Source organism: Astatotilapia calliptera, chromosome 11, assembly GCF_900246225.1.
Source record: "Astatotilapia calliptera chromosome 11, fAstCal1.2, whole genome shotgun sequence".
Classification (NCBI taxonomy): Eukaryota; Metazoa; Chordata; class Actinopteri; order Cichliformes; family Cichlidae; genus Astatotilapia; species Astatotilapia calliptera.
In genome coordinates this window covers 8,014,436-8,035,982 of record NC_039312.1, presented here as the reverse complement: position 1 = coordinate 8,035,982, position 21,547 = coordinate 8,014,436, and the positions used below count along the sequence as shown (strand labels likewise).

The following is a 21,547-nucleotide window of genomic DNA, read 5'->3' as shown; positions in this document are numbered from 1 at the left end:
ACCTCAATCATGGACGATCTTCGGCGCTCTGCGCTGCCGCCGCGGTGCATTATGGTCCAGAGAGCCCGTGCTCTTCTGTCCTCCTGTCATCACGTTAAGCCGGGGAGCTGTGTTTTCAGGTTGAAACACAGCCGCACATGTAGACTCGGGACACTTTACAGGCATCGGCAGGTGACCTGTCTGTGATACTCGTGTCTGCGTTTACTGTCACGTTAAAACTTGTCGGCTGTTGTGAGTGAAGCATGTTTGTTATACTGCAGCAGCTAAGATAGTTAGCATAACAAACAGCCGCGAGACAAAGTTGAAGAAAGTTATAAAAGCAGGTGAAAGCGAGGCAATGTGCGCGTGAGAGATACTTATGTGTACTGTGAAGTTACTGTAACGTATGTAACGGGAGTTTTCACTCTTGTTGTACCTGTGGGTCAGGACTGTCTCGTCTAACACATAGCTTGGCAAACATCTGGAGGGCACCGAGGCACCACTAATGAGAGGATTGTAAACACTTGGTGCTTGCAGCTTTCTTTGCTTATGGAAGTTAAAGCGTGTCTTAATTTCATCCTCCTCCCTTCCCTGCTGCTGTGCCTGGTATAATCCCTTGCCTGTGGTGAACATCAGCTCTCCAGCGCCAGTATGGCGGTCTGCGTAAAGGCTTTGTGTTGCGTTGGTGTGGAGATCAAAATGCACAAGTTGCTGCTGGCCGGCTGTGCGAACTTTCATCCAAAGTGGTTTTTAAACTCTCTTGGTCCTTTTTCCTCACGACTTGGTGGGACAAGAACCCTCAGCTATTATAGCAGAGCTGCAGAGTTCTGTCCAACGGGACACTCTGTGCCACAGGGAAATGTAAGACTGGGATCATTCAGCAGGAACTACAGTGATGTCTGCTTGAATTCACTGGTCAGTCAAGCACTGCCTTTATCCACATGTCAGACCAGAAGACCTCAGTGTGCTGCAGTGAGAACTGAGAGAAACCTGCTGCAGAGAGGCGTAGTGTGGCCTGGTAAGATGATGTAGTTAATTTGGCTCATACTGACTACAGTATACAAGTATTCCACGTGACCTATAGTTGTCTTTACAGTCATGGTAAAAATAGTCTCTTTCAATTCTAAGGTTTTATCTATTACAGCATGTAAAAAAAAGAGACTAATTACACCTTTACTGCTTTCATATGAGTTAGGAGGGTAATGAGCAGCCAGCTGCTGCTAATCAAATGTATTTGATTAGCTAATCATCAGCAAGCGTGAGCATCCCTATAAAAGCAGACGTTATGGTAGTTTGCTGGTTTGGAGCATTTAGATGCATATTAACACAGTGCCAAGAAGAAAACACATTAGCACTGATCTTAGAGAAGCAACTGTTGCTGCCCATCATGGGATGTAGTGAGTTTTTCACAGGAATACATAGTCTCCCTTTAAATTTTTCTTTTCCACTTGACTGCATTTTAAGTTAGAATAATGAAGAATTGTATGCTAAGGTTTGTAATTCTAAACTTTATTATCCCGACCCAAAGCTCTGTACATACAGGTGAGAACCAAGCTATTGTCTTTCTGCTGTAGTCCAAGGTACTGCTCAATGTTACATGTCAAATACTTTCCTGCACACATGGTTTAACTTGGTCTTTTCTTTGAACAGTGTCCTTTATCTGCAGAAGAGTCTCAGACGCCCCTCCTTCCACTGTAGCTCCGGCATTTGTAGTGGTAAGAGAGAAATTAATTTAAGCAGTCATTAATTAATAGTTGCTAATACTACTTGAAAGGTTTTGGGATGTGGTTTGTCACTTTGTCTTGCTGCAATAAACAATATCTTATTATTTTGTTTACAAAACCTGTAGATTTCATTCACACGTTTATAATTTAACATACATCCTCCCCATCTTTACCTTAGAAACACTCAGCACCTGTGAGGTTACTGACCTGTCATCAGCTTACACCATTATTTATTTATTTATTTATTTGTTTATTATTTTGGTGCTGGCATCAAAAATAAGGTTTTGTTACAAAAAACAAAAAAACCCAACAGTAACAAACAAACTTGTCATTTGATCAGCCGTGTGTGTGGAGATGGATAGATATTTAAAAAAAACAAATAAGCATAGCATTTGGAATGCTCAAGTAATTTATTGTTATTATTTACATTTCACACAATTGTGTTTCAACGCTGTGCAAAAATGCAGTGAAGATGTGGTTGCTTGATGTAACCAATCAGCTTCATGTTTTCTTTCTTTGACAGATGAAGTTTGACCAAGAGGGAAATGTGACGTCATTTGGTAAGTGTGAGGAAATTAACCTCATTAATGTTTACATGTTGTTGGCACTGAGACTGATGATTCTCTTATCTCTGGCATTGTGACAGAGCATAGGGATCTTTTCTTCTTTCTTTTTTTTTTAACATGTCCCTGAAGTACTCTTCCGTATCCTTTTTATTATGTGTGGAACTGGACATGCACCACATTTTTGTCCATCACTGCTGTGTTTCTGTGTTACTTCCCCTGTGCAGCAGCCACTAATGGGTTGTGTTACCACCAGTGACTCACTTCTGTTATCCATGAGTAAAAATCAGTTGTATTTCAACCTCTACTTCATGTGTAGAGATTGGCCCAACTATATGTACATGTGTGCCTCTGCTCCTCCTTATTTGTTTTTCTCTTCAAGAAAAAAAGAAGACGGAGCTTTGCCAGGAGTTAAGTCTTCAAGCCAGAGACCTACGCTTCCAACACACTACCAGCCTCACTGCTAGAAATAACTGCATTATTTTACGAATGGCGGTATGTTTTATTTCTTTTTCCTTTGTCTGCCACGCTCCTCTTACACCACAGGAGGCGTAGCATGAGCCGCACCTGAGCTGAAAAACTGGAGTTTAATTTTTCAGATGTTGCTTTCAATCAAAATAAGATGATCTTTATCATGTTTTTGAAAAGTAAAAATCCTGTTATCATATATATGTTAGTCCAACCTACAATCTATCATCCTCTGGAACCATCATGGTTCATCATTTTACAGAATGAATGAATTCTGTTCTCTCAGCACATCGTATTTTATCTCCACCGTTGTCACGATGAGGTAGCCACACTTTCTGTCACACCTGATGACGAATGAGAAGGCACAGTCAGTGCAAGAACTATACTCAGAGGAGGAGATGCACACTCTGCTCATTCATCATAACCAGCAGTGATACAGAAAGTCTAGCAAACAGTTTTAACTAAAGTTAAAGTTTCACAATGTTGGCTCTGTGAAGAGTTTGTGGAAGACAAATAGAGGATACGGTGTTAAAGCAGTCTTGCTTCTCTTGTCTATAAAGTGTTCAGATGATGGTGTGTTTCTATATCTTCATTTTCTTGTAGTAATGATAGTGTCTGCAAAACATCGTACGGTATAAGAAGTAAATAAATATCCAGTCTCACGTGTTCATCTTTGCTCCCATCTCTAATGTGCTACACAAACAGGGCAGTCCTCACAGGTCGGCCCTTGGTACTGTGGCAAACACTGGCACTTTCCACAGACGCAGTTCCCCCTATCGTTGCACAGCTGCTGGTTTTTTGCCACACAGGAAGCAGTTTCCGTGCTGCAGCTGCAGTCACTACCTGTCCAGTTCGCATAACAGCGGCACATTCCACACTCGCATATCCCATTGCCTCCGCATATTCTGTCAGATTAAAAATGTAGTGTTTTAACTGTGAAGCTGTGTGATAACTTTATATCGGTATATTTTATATACAAACTCGTGGCAACTTTTTGTTTTTACCTGTTCTCGTGGTATGGACAGTCAAAGTTTGTGCACTCACAGAATTGTCCGCGTATCTTTTCTGGATTTTCCCGCTGGTTGCAGTGACACATGCCCGACACACACACACCCCGGCCGCTGCACACCGGGGCGCCAGGGCGTGAGCGACAGGAGTCTTCATTTTCTGACTCAAAGGAAGTTATGTCAGTCTGACAAAGGTTTCCAACATAAGGCTGATGGCACACACAACGCCCACACACGAGCGCCCCGTGGCTGCTGCAGGTGGGACTGTTTTCCTCTCTGTTTTCAGTGCAACTACACTGACCTGGTGAAGCAAATAGATTTTTAATGTTATTATCACACTGAAGAAAAATGAGCTGAATTATTGAACTCTCAATTTTCTAACAGTCTCATGAAGACTTGCTTTAGGTTTTCAGACTCAAATGTTTCTCGTAGCAAGTTGCTGCAGACTTACACTGCAAAGTTACCTCCAACGCCACACTCTTTGCAAAGCCTCTGGGTGTGATCTGGACAGACCAGGGTCCAGTGCTGTTCTGGTTTGAGATGTCACTCTTACTGGGACATTGTGCTGCTTCCACAGTTACCTGCAGCGCCAGAGGAACTGTTGTTCGAATAATTTGATTTTGGGGGACAAACAAGAAGGAACATTTTCTTTCTGCAAGAGACTGTGTTGGACAGGATTTCTTTTTCTGACCTGCATGAGTAAGGGGTTTCCTGTAGTTATGCTACTGAATGTGATGTTGAGACCAGCTGGCACGTTGCTGGTGTCTAGAGTCAGGCCTGTGGTAGGATGATCACTTGGCATAGAGATTGACAGAGGAAAGGACTGGCTCACACCTGGCCTCAAATGAATGGCGAGCTCCTGGGGCTGCAGGAAGATGGTTTTGGCATCTGCTATGTCTGTTCTGCAGAAGTTCAGAATCACAAGAAATAACATTGTAAGATTTTTTTTTTTAACATCATAACAAAGGCCCTTTTCTGTTCCAAAATATATTTGAATCCAATCTGAAACTTTCATATTAATAAAAACAAAAGAAAACTTTGGAAGGTTAATTTCTTTTTTTTTTTTTGTATGGAACACTAAAAAACTGTCAGGTGTCCTTTAATGACTAAAGAGGTATTTAAAACAGCTTACCTGCTGTCATTCCTGATGACCTGCACACTGCTTTGAGGTTTATATATATGACCTTTATGACAGCCAGCTCTCTGCAGCCCCTTCACAGTATGACAGTGAATGTTAGAGTTGGGGGCAGTGCACCAAGCGCACTCAGGGCCGGATTGGATGCACTGATTGCAGCTGGAGTCAGATGTGGAGCATTTTTGTCCACTGGTCAAACTGAAACTCGGCATAACCAGCAGCAAGAAGAGATGGGACAGCTTCACAGCCATCGTTAGTCCTGACTGTACAAGGGTAGAAACCACAGAAGATATGTTTCAGTCTAAAATTAGAGGAAATAAAGTGTAAAGCAAACATACGCAAGGACTGTGATCAGTAAGTGACTGAGACTGCAGTTACTGCAATACAAGCTTGTAGTTATGTGCTACATAAACAAATGTACACACACAGAATGCTTCATTACCTGAAGAACTAAAAGTTTTCAGCTCTGTTATGTCGTCGTGAGGTCTCTGCAGGCTGTGACATGCTGACCATTCACAGTTGTATGTTGGCGGTATCTAAGTGGGACTCAGGACCAGGGAGGCACAACTAGATCCTGATTGGTGCTCAAGTTTCAAATCTCTAACCACAAATATTTACAGTTCAGAGTCAAACAGAGCACTGACATGTTAACAGTAAAACGTTAACCGGGCGCCATGTCATGTCTCCAAAGCCTTTAAAGGAAATTCAGCCATGGAGTCTTTAACAAAAAAGCATATTTTAAACATTCACTCTTTGGATCAGAGTATGTGGATGAGGACAGACTTTTTTGCCCTCCCTGTGGAAATTTTATTATTATTTTTCAGCATTTCCCAAGGGCTGTTAAACAAAGCAAGGAAATTGCAACACGGGAAACGTCCTAGTTTCATTTTGGTTGCTTACATTATTTTAATTTGCACAAAGAAATAAAACTATTGACATAAACCAGGATTAAAATTACTAGTCTCACTGATGCTAATAGTCAGTTGTGTCCTGTGAGTAAGTCTCACAGCCCATTTTTTCCTTAGAGAATCTCTTAAGCTCCTGCAGATTTAATGATCTTCTGCTATGGACCCTTGTCTTCAGTTCACCCCACAGATTTTCGTTAGCGTTCAAGTTGGAGCTTTTTACAAGCCAGTCAGTAATGTTCACTTTAGTCTTCTGGAGGTTGTTCTTCACCAGGAGAACGTATGTTTTGCTGGAAGACCCAGGTTTACTGGTGACTGCTTGAGGCTTTCTGTTTTTGCTTAATTCCTTCCACCGTGACGAAATTCCCAGTTCCACACACACTCTGAAGCATCCTCTGTGTGTAATACTAATAATATTGACACTAATATTTTTTTTTTCTGAAATAATTTATTGTGTGGAGCTAGTAATAATTAATACTTAGTAAAAAGACAATTGGTGTATTTGGAAATGTTATACTGAAAATCCCTCCCTATTAAATATAACAGAAAATTTCTGTTATATTTAATAGGGAGGGTAATAATTTTGTCCTCGTCTGTTTGTTTAAGCTCTAGCCCATAACCTCCACTCGCTGTCTTTTCAGGCCTTGAAAGCCATCTTGACCCCGGAGTCTCTTATGGTCTTGGATTTTCGTGGTCTTGGACTGGAGCGCTGGTTAGTTCTGGAGCTCGCCCCCCAGCTAGCGTCACAGACGCACACTCTGCCCTTCGAGTTCAGAGCACTGGAAGCCATCCTGCAGCACAAGGTGAAACCGATCAGACCAGACAGAGTGCTTGTGTAATTAAGCGTGGTCTAACCTAGATAAAGCCTGAATGAAAGTCAAGGACACACACCTGAAGCTTTGTATTATCTGTGTCAACAGGTAAACACGCTGCAAGCCCGGTTGAATGAAGTTGAACCAGTCATATTGGATACGCTGGAATCCCTCGTAGACCCTAAAATCCTTTCTGCTGATAGAAGTAAACTACATGTACTTCTGCAGAATAGCAAGAGGTAATGAATCACTCAAGACATGTAATTATATTTGAAGAAGTCATTAATGGCATCTGGCATATATGTAAATGGAAGTTTTCAGCCTAAAGATTTACAGTCTTGTAAGTTTTCCCTTCTCTCACGCCTGTTACAGCTTATCAGAGTTGGAGACAGACATAAAAATGTTTAAGGACTCCATGCTGAAGGTCTTGGATGAGGATGAGACGGTTGAAGAGTTCTGTCTCACAAAATGGACAGACCCAAGAGTTTTGTATGTCACACATGCACTCAGACACATGTATATGGGTGCTGAACACAGTATCTTAAAAATAGTTGGAAATCTCCAGTCAGTGGTGAAGCATGTTGAAAAAGAAAGACACGAATTTGTTGAGTTGCCAAGGATCAAAGTCTGTTTCCAGTCTGTTTTCACTCACCTGCAGATCATACGTTACAGGTTAACCTTTTTCTGTGTATGTGGGTTTTTGTTTTGTTTTTTCAAATTAAATTAATTCTGCCCAAACTGCCAGGCCCAGCTGTACTTCTATTTTTCATCCATCTATCCATTCTCTTCAACTTGTGTGCTTCTATTTTATATATAACCTCATGTCTGTCTGCCTTTTTAGTGAAGAGAGCAGTTTGGGTATTGACCACGCTGAGGAGATGGAGCTTTTATTGGAGAATTATTATATGCAGGTAGCTGTACTTTAAATTCCCGAGTTTTAACATGATCAACAAATATTGCAATTATGCAAAAGTCTTGGTAAAGGCTGCATGCTCACACATTGTATAGGACACATTTGTCATAGATTTCATCAAGCCACGACCACTTCGTATGTTTTTATTTTTTTATTTTCATCTAAGCATTTATACCCATTTATGCTTCTGCTATGGTGATTACTTATTTCTTTGCCTCTATTTTAGTTTAATATCCGAAGCACTGAAACACTTTACATGTTACCTGTGGCAGTTGTGATGGGCTGTCAGTAAGGTGTAGGTTGTACAATTGTTGTCATATTGACCGTGAAATACTTCACACAGGCCGAGGAACTTGGGAACAGAGCCAGAGAGCTGAAGGGTCTGATAGACGACTCTGAGAGTGTAATCTTTATCAATCTGGACAGGTACGTACAAATTGGCTATACATTATGTATACATGCACACTATAGACTGATGTTTTTGAGAAGCAACAAACTCAAAACACTGATAATGAGGCTTAACAAGCCATTATTTTTGAAGATTGAATTTGATCTTATTCAGTCCCCCCCCCCCAAAAAAAATGCTTTGCCATCTACAATTTAACAAGAAAAATTAAATTTACTAAAAATTGATGCATCTTTGTACTCGTGTGGAATTTTGTGAGCTAGGGGGATGTTCTAACACGTCCAGATTGCGGTTTGGTATTGTCATCCTGAAGAAGGCAAGGTCGTATTTAAAAGATTTTTATCTGAATTGCAGTAAATGTTGCTCCAAAATAAGTACAGTCATGTGAAAGGAGAGTTTTGGGCGCACGACTGGATAGTCGCCTGTCAGAATGTTCCTCTTTCACAGGACTGTAAATGTGATTCAGAAACAGTGGCGCCTTCACAAACGTGCTCGTTACTCCTGCCATGTGCAGTTACACACACACGCACGCACGCCTGCTGATAATAAGCTGATGGCATCCATTATTTCAAAATAGAAGTTATTTCAGAGACACTTACCATCTGTGGGATGCCTTTTTTTTTTCTCTTTTTTTCTAATATATACCCAGTTTTGTTACTAATTAGCATTTTTTTTTTTCCCCAGATGTCAGATATCGTCTAGGTTAGGAATGTGAGACTCATTTTATATCGAGGGCGACATGCAACCCACTTTGTTCTCATAAGGAAAACCAGCAAAACTACCTTTTCTGCCACAGTACAGAAGTTTCAGTACACATTTTTACAAAATAAATAAAATGAGACAAAACTGAAGTGCTATTTCAACAGTGTGTCTGAATTACAGAAATATATAACTTGGGACCCATCATCAGTGGTGGACCTTGGATTCATTGGGTGTTTCAGCCATTATCACTAGACACCCTCATCCAAGGAGGCCCTGCGAGGGTTGATCAGGAGTGTGTCACTGTTATTTCTACTTTCTTTTGTTTAGTTTTCTAAATTATTTTCTTCTATCAATTCACTGCAAAACAAAAGTAATACTTACCTCTTTAATATTTAAAGAGCCTCACTTCTTCAAAGGGATAGAAAAGGTGATAGCGAGAAGTAAGACAAAAGAGAAGAGAGCCGGAAGGGGGGCGCCTGATCTGGCATCCCACACCTCTCTGCCAGATCAGGCGTTCTCTTGTTTTGTATGATTTCTTGCAGCCACTGAGAGCACTGTGTGCTTTATTCCAGCCACCGGAACGTGATGATGCGACTGAATCTGCAGCTGACCATGGGGTCCTTCTCCCTTTCCTTATTTGGCCTAATAGGTGTGGCGTTTGGAATGAATTTGACAACAGCTTTCGAAGATGTGAGACAACTTCTGATCAATACTTTTAATAGTTGTAACTAGTGCTTAATGTTTATGAACAGATATTTATGCACTGCTCTGCCTGTGTGTCTCTCCTACAGGACCCCCGCGCTTTCTGGCTGGTAACAGGTTTCATGTTCTTGGGCAGTGGGCTGATATGGAGGCGACTTTTATCATTTTTGGGACGGCATCTAGAGACTTCAGTACCCCCACGAGTAATGCAAACGCATACACAGACACTGTGCCTTGTTATGTGTTCCTGTAAAGTCCAGTCTGCGTAACACTATGCACACCTTTCCCTGGACTGATCCAGAGAAATGCATCTGTAAAAATAATTTCTTCTCTCTGTGATGCAGATCCCTCCAATTTGGAAGAGGAATATGAGGCCATCAGACATCAAGGCTGGGGTCAGATGAAGTTCTACCTCGCAGATGATGGTTGTCTCGCAGCGCTCTTGGTCCTCTTTAACTTGATGCAAAGGCTTCTGCTAGAATTTTTATTTTTAACACACCTCATTGTTTTACTGTCCCATGGCCACAGCAGAGGTTGAGATTACGCTCACATCTCTGGAGACTATAGTGCAGTGGTTCTCAAACTGTGGGGCGGGCCCCACTGGTATGGCATGGACAACCACGTAACACACATGAAGTTATATGATGTGAATATGATTTTTATTATTATTATTATTTTAGGGAAAAAATTGTAGCGAATTTTGAGGTGTGGACGATATCCATCTTGCATGAAGATCTGCTTTTGGTTTGGGGCATGTCAGAAGAAACTCTGCTCCAGTGTGTGCGTGTCACTGTTTCCCTTCATTTGACTGACGGTCATTTTTCATTTCTGCTTTTTATCTTTTTGTTTTCTTTCCTTTCAACGTCCAGTGCAGATAAAACTTTGAGTTTTCTTAGTGTTGCAGAGCCAGGAACAGCAGGACAAAGCCCGTCCTGTGCTTGCTGTGGGTGCAACTGTAACGTAATCAGCGGCTGCTAGTGCTCTGGTCAGGACTAGCTTCACTGCTATTAGCAGGTTTCTTTGCACTTACAGTAATGAGCACAGCGTTGTTGCCGGGTCCAGTGACGTCTTCACCTGTTTGCTCTGCTGCACTCTTTGAAGCAGGAACCGCCACCCCACACCTCGAGGAAGTGGTGGGGAAATACTGCACATCTCCATATATGTATTTATATATATTGTTTTTCTTATAAATGCAGAGTTTAGAGTGACTTTAAAGATGTTTTCAGCTTTTACCAAAGGGAAGCTTTATCATTTATAAACTTAATCAAGTATTATAAAAAATAATTATAAATTGATTGATGAAAGGTTTGGTGTATCTGCATGATGTCAACTGAAGCCATAGATTAGGTCTTGCATTAGTGGTTCCCAGGCCAAAGGTCAGGATACCAACATAGGGTCACCAATTAAATCAGATGAGTTTTCAGGTTATTAACGAATTGGGGAGGTTATAATAACAGCTTATGAGTTCACCCATAAGATAATGCTTTTATTTATTACATGATTTATTTCTTTTTGGTTGAGTGTGTCAGCTTGACTACTGCGTGTTTTAACTCTATTTTCTGTTCTGAAATATATTATTTTCAGGGAACGTTGAATTACGTGGATCCACTTTTCTTTTGTGACATTGACCTGCAAAAATGTCTCAGTGAAACAAAAAATTCACACAAATGGATATAAATAACAAAGTAGAAAACATCAGTTTCTTTAAAGCTGAGCGCATGTAATGACAGATTTTTCAGATTTCTGATGAGCAATACTTGGGAAGATGTTTTATTAATGTGGACTGTTAGGCTATAAGACTAATATCCTTGGTTTGCTGTGTCAAATTAAGAACTGTTATGGCTGGATAATGTTTTTTATTATTAATATTAATTGAGGTACCTCACATGGAGTCAAAATATCCTTCTCACTGCCTAAGTGGTTTCAAGGTTTGGAAACTACACTAGGCTTCATGTTTTGTAAATATGAGTTGGTTTGAAAGGGAGTAAAGCATTTGACAGTAACGGCCATTTAAACTGCTTGGTTGTCATTACAGCCTTTCTCCACCAGAGGGAGTCATGAACCACACCGTGTGTCACAACAAGCTTGTCCTTCAATAAAAATCAATGGAATCATAAAGTTTTTATTGAAAACTATGTTTTTGGAAATTATTCCGTCTGATCTATGTGCTAATTTCTCCGATGTCTCAAAGGGAAACTTATTTTTGTTGTAAAATTTATGTGTGTATATTCCAACACACAAAAGATGGTTTAGTCTCAAAGCAATCCATACTGTGATGATTGCTGTGAGACCCAGAAGAATAAATGTTTCATAGTTGGTTGGTTTGTTTGTTTTTAGATAATTTAAGTATAGTAGTTGAAATAAATGTTTAGAAGATTTTTTTTGGAAAATTATTTATTTTTTATCTTAGTATGATGAAATGATATTGTTTCCTTTTTTTTTATTTTATTAAACTCCATTCTGCACTCCTAATACTCACCTAAACATGGGTTGTTGGGTCATGCTCCCCATGGCAGTAACAGTGATCATGGATGGTGTGACAGAGCGCTGGGTGTGGCAGATAGGATTTTACTCATACTGCTGTCAGGAGGTGAGGTGGAAGAGGGCCAGATTTTAGAGCAAGAAGGTGAAAGCTTAGAGGAGTCCGAGCAGGGACAAATATAGAAATGTTGTTAAAGCTAGGGCTCTGAAGTTGTGGCATTTGGTTTCTCGGCTGCCATTTAAAACACCGGCCTGTGAGGGCAATAATCTTTTGGCACCCCTGTTGCATTCTGTTTAACAGTGGTCTCACCTTCCAGAGAGCTTCATTCTTTCCCCTTTAACGATTAAGATAATCCGTTACTTTGATGGACTCCCTAATATCTGAAAAATGTGCCTTGACTTACTGAACTGACTGTAACAAGGAACCAGCAAGTTCAGGTCCTAGGATATCTGAGTCATGCCATGAAATGGATGTTTTCAGATGAGCACGTCCCTCTGGTTTGTGTGCTCTGACATGTTTTTCAGAAACCTGGTTACCTATTTACACTTTGATGTAATCATAGGGCCTCCTGTCATGGTTGTTAGCAGCGTTGTCCTGTTTTCATTTTTCATTCTAATGAGACAGGAGAGGTACAGGTTAATGCACCTTTAGCTTATACATCATTAATTATATAAATCAGCAGAGAAAAGAAGGAATCAAACTTTTTTCTGTTTGTGTTTGATTTGTTTAAACATTAAGCAATACTTCTGATAACAAACCTGCTGTTGTGTCCCCCTTTGAGCTTTTACCTTCCTGTCTGACCTCCCTCCACTTCATTTCATGACAGCTCTAATCAAACCACAATTTTGAGTAAAACCCTGTCTTCTGTCTCCTGAAATAGGCTGAAAATGTGCGGCATTAAAATTTTGTTTTGGAAGGAGTAAAAGTTAAAAACCTCTTTTTTTTTAGCAATAGAATCATAATAGCTACAAAAAAACAAAACAAAAGCTTATCACCATATTTTATAGCCACAAGGGAGGGGAGTCCATTTTGAAAAGAAATGTTTGCCCAGCCCCCGCAAATATGGCATCAATAGAACAGCAGGATTCATGTGAATTACATAGAGATAAATGGCCTTTGCCTCAGACTCAAGTCCTCCAAAAAAGGGCAAAATGAATTGCTGGATTTAAAAAAGCGTATATCCACACTAAAAATGTAAATAAGAAAAAGCCGCTCGTTCAGCCTATTATTAATTAACCTCGGTGTAAGGCAGTTGAGCTAATGTCGTCACCTTGTCAACGGTTCCGGCTCGTGTGTGCGTCTCCACTACCGTCGTCAAGGACCGGCGTGCTGACGTCACCGCAGAGAGCCACGCTTCACGACCAGGCTAAACAACTTTTTCAGACGAAGTCCTTCTCACAACGAGTCCGGGACACACTCGGGAACTTTACTGAGATTTAACGAAGTGGCTCGACAGCGACAGCGCTACAACAAATTATCCGTACTACTGAACACCGAAGAGCGAGTTGACCGTTTTCACTGTACCAACATATAATTTCTCGTTTTCAACTAGCGTGTTTTTTTTAAAAATTGTTTTGGAAGTTAAAATGGGGAATCTGTGGTGGTTGTTCCTCGTCGGGCTGGCAACTGGGCCAATCAGTGGAAAAGTAAGTGGCTTTTCTTAAATGTTTTTTAATTCAAACATGTTCCAGTTGACGTATTAGTGGAAAAATACATATTAATTATCTTTAATATGTAAAATAACCGAGAAGGCTAAAACTTTAAGATATTTTTGAAAACGACAGCCCTGGGTAACGTTTGTTATGTTCATGTGGACTGTTTGAGTTCTACCCCATAGAGTTTACACATAAAATAAAAATATTACTCTTAATGTTATATCCTCAGTTTTTTTGTCTGTGTTAATTATTATTATTATTATTATTATTATTATTATTATTATTATTATTATTATGTATTTACGTTAAATGTACCTTTAAAGTGAACAGCACGAATTCGTCTTTTTAAAACATAAATAAATGTTACCTCCGGATCTATAAGCTGGGTGATTTTTGACCTCAGCAGCCTTTTCAAACCGAGGCCAAGCGTCCAGTTGGTGTCAAGTTCACACAGGGCCAAAGTCTGTTCATCATTTAGCTCACAGCTTTGACATTTAAACCAGACCTGGCCTGAATTTCTCACCCACACGTTTTATAATGTTATACTGCAAATTCAAATTCTAAACCAGGAAATCATTCATATTTAACCAAGGTGGTTTAAGGAAAAAAAAAAGAGTATTTCAAAATCCTCCTCCTTTACCCCTTCCATTGTTTCTCTATGTGCGGCTGCTTTATAGCTGGAAAACACCTGGGGATGACAGGCTGAAGCAGAGCTTTGTTCATCGTCACAAAGTATGAAAAATATCCAGGCTGGTGATTTATTGACTGTAAGAAATCTCTAATGAGAGCCAGGGAGCCTCACCACCTCTGCAGAAATGCAGTTTGTTTAAGATTTATGGACTGTATATTGTGAAAGGAGACGGAACTGAAACACGATACTGCTTCTGGTGTATATTTGTAGCAGAGGAAAGAGACATGCAATCCCTTAGTAGGACTCAGGGAGTTGTGGATATGGTGAAAATGAATACAGCTTGGCATTCCTGTCCTGCTTTAAGGCCCCACAGGTTGTAATCTCTGAATATAATAGCTTGTAAACAGGTGTGGCCACTCAAAAAACAAACAAACCTTTTTTCTGCTTAACTTTAATTTGTGTCATCTCATACTTTGATCCGCAGATGCTTTGATTCATCTTCATGTCATACCACTAATACACAGACTCCAGTCTTAAATTGCTGGGTGTGATGGGCTACATCTTACATCCAAACTATCTGTGTCCCCAAGTGTAAAATGGTAAATGGCCTGTATTTATATAGCACTTTACTAGTCCCTAAGGACCCCAAAGCGCTTTACATATCCAGTCATCCACCCATTCACACACTGGTGATGGCAGCTACATTGTAACCACAGCCACCCTGGGGCGCACTGACAGAGGCGAGGCTGCCGGACACTGGCGCCACCGGGCCCTCTGACCACCACCAGTAGGCAACGGGTGAAGTGTCTTGCCCAAGGACACAACGACCGAGACTGTCCAAGCCGGGGCTCGAACCGACAACCTTCCAATTACAAGGCGAACTCCCAACTCTTGAGCCACGATCGCCCCATGAGTGTGGCTGTAGAATTACTGGTTAGTCAGTCAGTGACGTTGCTCCAATCCAAAGGATGAATGTTTAAACAGGCTTTCTTCCTTTGACAGTTTGTGATCTGGTAGTTGTGTCATTTTTCTGGATGGATGAGTAACAGCGAGTTCCACTGGGCTAGTCCAGGCAAGCACGCAGCTGCGTGGGATATGAGCAGTTTTTCATCCAAATGCTAAGAGCGAGAGGAAAAGGGTAACACCTCCTCACGGTGCTATTAATGACGATTTTCGTAGGGCTTCAAAAGCACTCCACTGAAACGCCTACATGTGAGGAAGAAAAAAAACGTTTAGAAACAAAAGAACATGAATATAAACTATGTAGTTTGACACTTGCTGCTGTGGAGAACTAAAAAGCCTGGTGGGGCGGAAGATATGTGTTCTCAGTTAATCAGCATTAGTCACAACATTGTTCTGTGTGTCAAAGGCAGTCTGTACACATGCGATTAGCTGCAAGAGGTTTTTCTTTTGATGAGTTGCTGTAGCAGTTTGTTTGACTTTCAGTGTTAGCATGCCCTTGGAGAGTTTTTATTGTATTTATTTATTTATTTTTCAGTATATATTTTTTATTTTTAACCACATATCACTGATTATCTTGACTGTTCTTTGACCACCACACAACTAATGGACAAAGCTATATTAGGTCTTTGCGTACATGGAGTGGACTGGGACCTGTAGTCTCTGGTCAGCAGTTTCAAATTACTGTAATCTGAATTAAGGACATAACAATCACATGTAAGACAGAAGTAGATATTGTGTCACATTTTGCCTGTTGGCATCACTAAAGACTGCATTACCAAACTCTGTCTGATCACTAAAGTTTTAAGAGGAATATTCATTTTCTCTTGGCATCTGATAATTTTGTCCTTACAGGCTACAGCTACTTAATGTCTGTGGACATTTTATTCATTTTATGCCTTAGTCAAACATACACCACCTTCAACACAGCACTCTGCTGCTGCTGCTGCTGCTGCTATCCAAGTGATGACAGATCTGTTGTGTGCTTTTCGTTGTTATCTAAACTAACTCTCGATCTGACCATGCTCTCATTACTTTGCAGCTCACTGGGGATATAGCTAGCTATCAGCTAAGGAGAAACAAAAAATAAGACTTTGATGATTGTCAGCTTTAATGTTGCCCTCCACCAACACTCAGTCTGTGGAGTGATACAGCTGTTTCCAGTAAACTGTCTTCATTGTGACAAAGCACCAGGATATCAGAATGTTATATACAGAGTGGGTGTGTAAATCCTGCATGCATACGTATGCTTTCCAGATGTGTATAAATTCTAAATCACATCTTCCAGTAAACCCCAGTGTAAAACTTGTATCTGTCAAGGAGAACTGATTCAGAGTCAGCAGAAAACAAACTGCCAGTAGGTGGGAGGTCAAAGCTTAATGGCATTTAGTGAAATCAATTCTAAATTAAAAATATTTGATTGATCCGTTTAAAAAGATAATGTGTTGACTCAGCTAATCGTGTGGTTAACATCTGGATTTGGTCTGGTAAAATAAATGCCAGTGAAACACAGTACAACACTTTGATCTAATACTTTTTTGTATGACTATCAAGTCAATGTTATTTATGTAGCTAATTTTAATACAACCGACGTTGACCCAGAGTGCTTTACAGGCACACTCATCTGCAATCCAAGAAGCCAGTTACAACACACAGAACTCACATAAACAGCATAGTAAACATAACGATTAAAAAGAAGTCAGAAAATAAGAATAAAATCAGAACTAAACTCTAACAATAGTTAAAACAGCTATATAAAAGAACTTGTCCAATCTGTGATGGACCTCAGACTTGACTGTTAGCAGTTAAAAAAGGTACGTCTTTAGAGGTCTTTTAAAATAGTTGGACAGATTTTGCATACATCTACCATAAGTTTGCTGATGTCTGATTATAGCCTTATAACCTGATAATTCTCAAGCTAGGCATAGAGTATATTTCTCATTGTGTATGTGACACAGACAGTCACAGCTTTTGCTCTTCTAATCTCTGGCTGAAGTCGGTGAGAACGCCAGCACCTCTTCTGCTATTTTAGTCACCCTTGGGTTTACGTGTTATTAATGCTTCACATGAATACACCAGTATCTTGGTGACATGTTGCAGAATGACCTTAAATGTTAGGTGTACAGTTGCAGATCAGATAGATTTTATATCTGTATCCCTTCTGTGGGCTGCTTGCATTATTGCATACTGATAAAAAGGTTTGTTAGCAAAAGAAAAATGGTGTTAACTTGAAAAGAACTGTTGCTTTGACAACATATTTTGTGAATTTTTATTGGAGTAAAACCTTTTTCTGGAGCAGGTATCTTATGAGAAGTACACTAAACTGTGCTTCCTTTCCTTTCTCCCTATTTTCACCCTCTCTCAGCACCTGTGTTAGTGGAAGCGTAGTATACATACCAGACATATTTCAGGTCTCAATGGGCCATATTCATCCATGTCTCTGTGTGTGAGTGTCTCTCCCTCTCTTAACACCAGCATATGTTTGAGCTTCTTTTTCTTTGGCTCTTTATCGATTTCAGCACAGTTAGTGTCTTTCTTTGATTCATGTGATCTCCGGTTGTGTTTGAGCCACTCGTCTCATTACCTTCTGTCTGCCTAGGCCTTAGATCAAGGGAAAAGAAGGTCACTGGTTTTCATCACACTCCTCTGTGTAGCATTCGGGTTGGCGGAAGGATTTCACGAGGTGCAATCTAATATGTGAAGCGGCCCTTTCCATGTGTGCGTCTACTTGCTTGCTCTCTGTGTTGTCTTTGAAGCTGCTTTATCTCATCCCTCCTCCTTTCAAAGACACTTAGTTCTCTGCTGCGTGGTTCTGCAAAGTATCACAAATTACTGCCACAGCATGTGAAATGATCAAGAAAACAGCCTATATCTACTGCACATACTATAGTATGGATGTAATACTCTCAGACAGCAGCATGCACTGCTGCATATTTGGCCAGCATACATCATTGGTTGTGAGAGGTATTGTCTTACTCCAGAACTGTAGCGAGATCCACATGTTGTCAATTAGTGAAAGGAATTCTGTGTGAATCTATGTGTGCGTTTCTCTCCTACTTAAATAAAATTGCATGTTTTTATCCCCCCTTCTTTTTGGCAGCTCTTTGTCTTCTCCCAGTCATTTAGCCCAAGTGATGACTTATACATAGAGGGCCGAACATCTGGTGACCTCCCTATAGACGATGAAGATGGTGATGATGGTGGGTCAGGCTCTGGATCTGGAGATTATGGTAAGGATATGTATGCATATATATCTGTGTGTGTGTGTGTGTGTGTGTGTGTGTGTGTGTGTGTGTGTGTGTGTGTGTGTGTGTGTGTGTGTGTGTGTGTGTGTGTGTGTGTGTGTAATATATCTATATGTATATTTTCCCTGTATTGCTTATTAAATAGAAACTTCATCACAGATTATTAGACATTATTTAACTCCACTCGATCATACATGCAGGCTGGTGAGTAATACACAAGTAAGCCACAAGTGCTTGTATGTTCAGACACAGATGCACTTACAATATACCAGATGTTTGTCCTGAGGTGATACAGTGGAACCAGGTGACATTTTATTGGAAACTCACAGACTTTGAATGACTCACCTGCGTAAACTGTAGTGAGTGATGTCGTGGCACATTCAGCGTGATATAAAACTGCATTACGTTCAGGTGAATTTCAGTAAGTTATAAAACTTGCAGTAGGAACTGTTTCCACATTTGTGGCAGACTCTGCTGTAAAACCAAGTAACCTCAGATGTCAACTCGTTATCCAAGAAAAACGGTCCTATTCCTTCAGTTAATCCAATAGATTAAAAAACAAAAAAACTATTCTATAATAATGAAAAGAGACATGCTCTGAAGTGTTTTGTGTTGGTGATTTCTCAGTTTCCCGTGCCCATTCAGATGCCGGGGATATGGTCCTGACGTTGCCTAGCCCCTCTAGCAAAACAGAGCAGCGTCAACCACAGCCTACAGTACACTCTCCAGACAACCCACCAACCACAGTGGCACGCAGCCATGATCCAGCAACTACAGCGAAGGAGGCTGACATTTTCCCTGATGGAGACAAGGTAAAGTATGACTGTTCCTTTTGATTCATGTCCTCATGAAGTCTGACTTATGTCCATCTTCAGGATGATTCATCGCACACACAAGGATATTTATTCTTTTAATTTCAATTGGTGATAGTGAGAGTAAATATTAAGGTTGATTAATTTTGGAGCAGAGAAACTAATTGTGATTTATTTGCTACCGCTTTAAGGTGTGAAAAGTGGTAAATGGAAAGTATCTAAAGCCACATAATGTCTCAGCATTTTTTTTAAACTGTGCTAATATCCTTATAGGGGCTTGGTGTTGGCCCAACAGCTGACTGGTTTGGAAAGGATGCTAGTCCCAGCACCACCAATGTGCCTCCCAGTGGCAGTACTAGAGCTGATGGTGTAATCAATTCTGGCAAGGAGAGACGCCTGGATGTGTTAAATCCCCAATATGAAGAGCCTATCAAAAAGTCTGATGAAACTCTTACCAAAGCTGATCGAGAAGGATTATTTGGTGAGAACTCTATGGAGGTATCCTCTGAGAACCTGCTGGAGAGAAAAGAGGTGCTAGCAGGTAAGGACTAGGTTTCTACTGTCTTACCAGTTCATTACAAAATTACAGTAGTGAGTTTTCAAGAAAATTTAGACTTCTGTTGAAGAATCTGAAATGTTAAGTATAGATAACTGTTATAAAAATGTTATTTTTTAAAAATAATTTCGTATTTCTTTTTTCCGTCTCCAGCTGTGATAGTGTGCGGAGTCATTGGATTCCTCTGTGCTGTTTCCCTCTTGTCTCTCCTTGCCTACCGCATGAAGAAGAAGGATGAAGGTAGCTACGACCTGGGAGATAACAAACTTTCTGCAACTGCATATCACAAAGCACCCACCAAGGAGTTCTACGCCTGAACTGACTAATAAGAACAAAGCAGGGTGGATTTTGGCTCCTGCCTATTAAGACTCAAATGGATCTATAACCAGCTGAAGATGATTCTTCTTGATGAAGTTTGAAGTAGACACCTCTGCTCCTCTCCAGTGCTGCTTCTTTGTTCTGTCTTTTTTTTTTTTTTCCTTCTCCATTCCCAACTTCATCCGCTGCCACTTTATCTTTCTACTTAATGTTCAGTGTTTGTGACAAAGGGGTCATAATAAAATAAAGTCAAACTGTTAAAATGCTTTCCTGTCATCCCATGCTAAGGAAGGAGTAAATACCCATTCAAAGTTTTAAGAATGATATCCTGAAGTGGATCATTGTAGTGTTGGCGAGTCGTCAGTGTGAAACGGTCCGACGCTGTGCCTTTAGACCTAAGATGAACTACGCTGGACAAGAGCTGATTCTGTGTGACCCAGAAATTGATTGCTCCTTTGGATGGATGTACGCTGAACCAGCCCAGTTCAGCCTGGTACTATATTCTGTATAAGAATAGTATTAAGATGGACCTTAAAAAGTTGACACTTTTTTTTTCTGTCCTCTGAGGTCAGATTGTGTTTTTGTGTTTTGTTTTTTCTGTGTTAAAAACTGTCTGTGTTTCTTTTTACTTTCTGTATGCTTTCTTTAATTTGTTTTGGTTTTTGTGCGGGGTGGGGGAGGGGGGTTACATGAATGAACATTTTCATATGCTGCCCAGTATTGCATTGAGAGATTTTGTTACTTTGCAGGTACAAACATTTGTTGTTGTCACACAGGCACTTACAGAACTGACCAAATATAGATACGCTTTGTTGTTTGTAAAAAAAAAAAAAAAAAAAATTTGTGGTAGTTTTTTTTTTTATGTTTAGAGATTATATTTCTGTAAGCCATTTTTAAGCAATTTGTCTTTGACTTCATACAGTGTGGCAGCCTTAGTAAAACTCCCTCAGGCATCTTTAGAACACATGTAATATGTTCAGGACTTTTGGGGGGGTTTTGGTGACTGAGTGCTGCAAGCGTGTGGACAGGTGGAGTCAAAGCTAATGACTATAATTCAGAAACCATAGAAGCGATCAAGGTTTTCTGACAACAGCCAAAGCGCATTCCTTTCTCGCTGTCCTCTGTATACAGCTATAATAGTTGGTTCAAGGTTTAAAGGCCAGTGAGAGCATTTACTGCTCTTTTACACTTTAGAGTTTATCAACTTAGCAGGGTTAGAGAGTTGTTAATTGTGTCTGTTTAACTAATCTGTTTCTTTTAAGCGTAAACGTGCTTTGTTTGACACATGTATTTCCTGATTTTCAGACTTTACCTCAAGCAACAAGAGCAGCATAGCATGTTTTATGGCTCCAATGAAGATACACAAAGCAGATAACGACAACAGGGTTCTATTCCCTTTCGACAGCACTTAAGTGTGTAGACCCTTTTCATAAACCTATTAGGAATTTGCCTTTTTATGGCTTTTTAACCAGCTACCTACTGCCTGTAATGGTTCAAAGAACACTGCTTACTGTTTGTCATAATAAAAATGAATATTTTAAAGCAAGTAGTACATTTGAATGCATTTGCAAG

The 21,547-nt window shown here is 40.2% G+C and overlaps 3 protein-coding genes across 5 annotated transcripts; 2 read left to right on the top strand and 1 right to left on the bottom strand.

The window, feature by feature from the left end:
- mrs2 (magnesium transporter MRS2) lies at positions 1–11,434 on the top strand. Of its 2 annotated transcripts, XM_026184277.1 has the most exons (14): positions 1–171; positions 616–840; positions 928–997; positions 1,630–1,694; positions 2,227–2,263; positions 2,649–2,761; positions 6,423–6,584; positions 6,702–6,832; positions 6,966–7,082; positions 7,435–7,504; positions 7,850–7,932; positions 9,187–9,304; positions 9,406–9,519; positions 9,661–11,434. In XM_026184277.1, the coding sequence occupies exons 1-14, from the start codon at positions 10–12 to the stop codon at positions 9,718–9,720; spliced, it is 1,527 nt and encodes a 508-aa protein (XP_026040062.1). In that variant the 5' UTR covers positions 1–9; the 3' UTR covers positions 9,721–11,434. The 2 variants fall into 2 exon arrangements, with proteins under 2 accessions (XP_026040062.1, XP_026040061.1); XM_026184276.1 differs by having other exon boundaries at positions 616–997.
- LOC113031827 (integrin beta-1-like) lies at positions 2,757–5,400 on the bottom strand. Its single transcript, XM_026184281.1, has 7 exons — positions 5,319–5,400; positions 4,874–5,139; positions 4,433–4,643; positions 4,193–4,322; positions 3,739–4,042; positions 3,398–3,639; positions 2,757–3,078 (listed from the first exon to the last, which is right to left on the bottom strand). Exons 2-6 carry the CDS (start codon positions 5,125–5,127, stop codon positions 3,420–3,422), a joined length of 1,119 nt encoding a protein of 372 aa, XP_026040066.1. The 5' UTR covers positions 5,128–5,139; positions 5,319–5,400; the 3' UTR covers positions 2,757–3,078; positions 3,398–3,419.
- A 1,685-nt stretch (positions 11,435–13,119) lies between the features above and the next one.
- LOC113031828 (syndecan-2-like) lies at positions 13,120–20,240 on the top strand. Of its 2 annotated transcripts, none has more exons than XM_026184283.1 (5): positions 13,120–13,444; positions 18,145–18,274; positions 18,935–19,101; positions 19,375–19,642; positions 19,811–20,240. In XM_026184283.1, exons 1-5 carry the CDS (start codon positions 13,385–13,387, stop codon positions 19,972–19,974), a joined length of 789 nt encoding a protein of 262 aa, XP_026040068.1. In that variant the 5' UTR covers positions 13,120–13,384; the 3' UTR covers positions 19,975–20,240. The 2 variants fall into 2 exon arrangements, with proteins under 2 accessions (XP_026040068.1, XP_026040067.1); XM_026184282.1 differs by having other exon boundaries at positions 18,917–19,101.
- The last annotated feature ends 1,307 nt before the right edge of the window (positions 20,241–21,547 follow it).